This window comes from Tupaia chinensis, unplaced genomic scaffold (genome assembly GCF_000334495.1).
Source record: "Tupaia chinensis unplaced genomic scaffold, TupChi_1.0 Scaffold000582_1, whole genome shotgun sequence".
Taxonomy (NCBI): Eukaryota; Metazoa; Chordata; class Mammalia; order Scandentia; family Tupaiidae; genus Tupaia; species Tupaia belangeri.
The window spans coordinates 587,309-591,027 of NW_006160098.1; the positions used below are offsets into that span (position 1 = coordinate 587,309).

The 3,719-nt window shown below is 46.3% G+C and overlaps 1 protein-coding gene across 1 annotated transcript in view; it reads left to right on the top strand.

Annotated features, from left to right (window-relative positions):
• Positions 1-3,484, top strand: part of DTHD1 (death domain containing 1) — a 58,023-nt gene extending 54,539 nt beyond the window's left edge. Inside the window, exon 10 of the mRNA XM_006158366.2 lies at positions 3,162-3,484. Coding sequence (XP_006158428.2) covers positions 3,162-3,484 — 323 coding nt within the window. The remainder of the gene's footprint in view (positions 1-3,161) is intronic.
• Positions 3,485-3,719: the final 235 nt, after the last annotated feature.

The following is a 3,719-nucleotide window of genomic DNA, read 5'->3' on the forward strand; positions in this document are numbered from 1 at the left end:
TGGGAAAGATGATTAAGAGATGAATATTGCAAATATTGTGGAAGGATTTTGGAAAGCAAAGCTAATCATGACAATACAGTGGATCCGAACTAGTTCACAGAGAGGAGATGGTTAAGGTAATAAGAATCGCTCAATGACTGGAGAGGAAAGATGGAAGAGGAGTGAGATGGGAGGCAGTAACTCAGCAGCATAAGGAGGAAGAGAGACAGTTAGGGACTTGAGAAGGAAGAAGAGAGCTGGGGGAAGGGCTATGGACTCCAAGGAAAGGAGCACAATGCTCTGTGGAAGTTAGAGACAAAGCCGGTTGAGTAGCTGTTGCTGTAAGTAGTGATTGGTGGTGCAGTGATAAAACGCAGCGCTCTGAGGCCAAGCCACATCGTCAAATTCCAGGTTCGGGTCCAGAGACCTCTTGTACAGTATTTTTAAGTTGAATGTAAAATTGAGCAGAAGATACAGAGTTTTGTTTTTGTTTCTGTTTTCATTGCCATTAAACTCCAAATATATACAACCTGCATCTTTATTAAAAAATTAAAAGGGAGTGTAGAAAACCCCAGAGTGAGGGTTTAAGTAGGGACTTAACTGTGAGGAACTGAAGTCTCGAGTTTCCAGTAGGAATTAAAAATTGTTATGGGAGAATACAATAGTTTTACAAAAGCAAGAAGAGAGGATACCTGAGGTATTTATAAAATGCTTGCAAGGACCTGCGGGGGTGGGGAAGGAGAGAGGAGATTAAGGGACAGATGTGAAGAAAAAATACTTCATGAAAAACACTGTGGGGGATGGTATCCAGCGAACAGGAGGAGTGAGCTTTTGTAAGACAGTGATTTTGAAATGAAAACAAGGTTAAAAGAACTCAGGTCAAATGGCTTTCGGTGACGTGAGAGAGAAACAGATGTTGGCTAAATGAAACAATGAGATAGAGATAGACTGTGAGAATGGGAGAAAAGATTTTAGTCTTTGCTATGGAAAACTTGAACCCGAGTTTGGAAACACTTCTTTTTTTCTTTCTTTTTTTACTGTATTTGAAAGCTATGAGTGACTCTATTTGTTGATCACAGATTCCAGGTTAGAGTCCAAGACCTCTCTGAGTACATATAAAAGGTGGTAGGTACTGAGGACGCATTCACATTCAACATAGTTTCATAACCTTGGGCAGTCCCAGTGGTTGAATGTTGTGTGGGTGAAGCAGGATCCAGGTGGACAAATAGAAAACAAAGAAAGCTAAAGAGGACTACACATGTCAAAGTGGTCACAAAGCCATCGTTGATGTTCATAGTTGATCAATCAGGGTACTACAGGAACAGAGGTGTGTGAGACCCTGCAGACATGACACACTGAATGGGAGACATGAACTGAATCACTGTGAGTAATAGGGACAACAATCACATTAAATAGGAGAAAAAGAAGTTTAGGCGGTAGAGATGGCACCAATATTGAGAAGCTGAGGCCAGGCAGGTGGGATTATTATGGCCGATGATGAAACATGAGGATTGGTCATGGATCACTTTCTTGTTTGGAGTCAAGACACAGCTCATTGGAGTTGACAAGATTAAGGAAATCTCCTGGTTAAGAGGTGTGAGGACTTATTCACAGGGTTGCTGATGAGGCTTCGGCCGACGGCAGGTGGTGGATGACTTGGATGAAGAGAGGATGCCAAACTACGGTAGTAAGGACAGCGAAATGAACGCGGTGTGTGACGGTTGCAGAGCATTGGTTTAAAGTGACAAAAGGAGAACAAGGATGTGTTGACCGCTCTTTTTAGAGTGGCTTTCACAGGGAAGTGGTTGTCCGGTGTGAAATCAGAGTGTGCTTCATGGGAGCGGGTAGGTGGAAGGAGCAGTTAGTGGAGTAATAGAGGAAGACAGAATTCTTGGCTCCCATCAGACCAGGGGGACGGTGCAGGGGTGAGTATGAGAGTGACAGGGAGTGGGTGTGATGAGGATTGAGCTGAAGTGTGGACGGGAACGATAGGGAGACAGAGGTTCACTCAGGAATGGATCTAAATTACACAATGAAAAGCATAACCGTGGGAGGTGGGCAGGAGTCACAGAGTAGGAAGCATCTGCTGAGCCGACTGGACATACTCAGGGGAGAAGAGCAAAGGTCTGCACAGTCCAGGGGCCCAGTGGGAATGTTGGTGTAGAGGACCTTCCACAGAACACTGTTTTGGCTTTTTTTTTTTTTTTTTAAGTTTTATTTATTTCTTTCATGAAAGGGAGAGAAAGACAAAAAGACAAAGCCAACAGAGTTTCCATACTGTGGTCCATCCCCAGTCTTGGCCAGCCTGGTTCACAGGCACTTATGTGCCACTGTGCCCAAGGAGGTCCTGGGTCAGGAACCCAGGAGCTTTCCAACGCGGGTCCAATTGTTTCCACTGTGCCACCACCTGGTCGCCAGAACTGTTCTTTGGGTAGGGGATCTCGGCAGGTGTGTGTGTGTGTGTGTGTGTGTGTGTGTGTGTGAGAGAGAGAGAGAGAGAGAGAGGTGGGAGAGAGGACTGACCATCTGCTGGCATAATTTACAAAACAGGTTAGGACTAATAAAGATGTTATTGGAAGTTAAAAATAGTCTTTAAAACCAAAGTACTACTAGAGGATAGTTGAGGACCTCAGCGTGAGCATCTTTTGGGAACCTGTTAAAAACGCCAAGTTTGGGAGACCATCAGATGTGTAATGATTATGTATCTGGGCTCCCACCTAGTGAACTGCAGTTTGAGTCTCGGACCCAGTGACTTAAACTCATGCCGGGCACATGTGTGTGTGTGCCCAAGATCCTGAGAGGAGAATGGAGGAGAAGGGATTGCGGTGTGGCCATCCCTCCTGGAGGGTGATTCCTCACTGTTTCTCTGGCGAGCACATGCAACCTCTAGAAAAATTTCTCTTTAAAAAAAAAAAAAGCCAAATTTGCCCCTGCTCTGGTCCTGCTCAGTTAAACTCTTGGGCCTACCCATAATTTTTCTAAGCCTCGTGCTTCTCAGGCACACTCCAAATGCAGAAACGTTTCTAATCCCCTGCAGTAGCTGGCACCTCAGGAAATGACCCCAGAGGGGCAGGGATTGAAAGGTCTCCGCAGTTCACTGCTCAGGGCCCAGAGTGCGGGATGATGTCGTGTGACAGGGCTGGCATCAGGTCCTCACTGAGTGTCCCACATGTGCCCTTCAGACGCCCTTTGGGAGAACTTGCTGTTCTGGCTGGCGGAGGAGCTCTCGGAAGAAAACTCCGAGTCCCTTTTCTCCTCGCTCCCTCTGCGCCGCAGCACTGTTCAGCTCGTCAAACTCAAGAGCCCTGAGGATCTCACAGCACAGATCCACGAACTCCTTTGCTTCTGGAAAAAATCACTCCCCACTTCCACGGATAAACTGCGCCTCCTGGCTCGTCATCTCTGCAAGATTGGCAGGAAGGATCTTGCAGAAGAGCTCAAATGCAAGTGGGAAAATAAGGTGTTCACTGAACCACAGGACTGGCTTGATATGGCGGTTGGGTAGAAGCCGGGTCACCCCTTCTGCCCGAGAAAAATGGTTGTTGGCAAAGTTCTCCTGCGAGTGTCCAAGGACCGTTGTTTGCATGAGTCTAACCGATAGACATGCTATTGAGAAATCAATGAAGAAACACGAATCAGACCAAAAAAGCATTCCTGAGGGTCCACCTTGGTGGTGGAAGCATTTGTGTTCTTTAGCTCAGCCTAACGTGGTAGCGTTTGCGATAGAGTTTGCGTCGTGT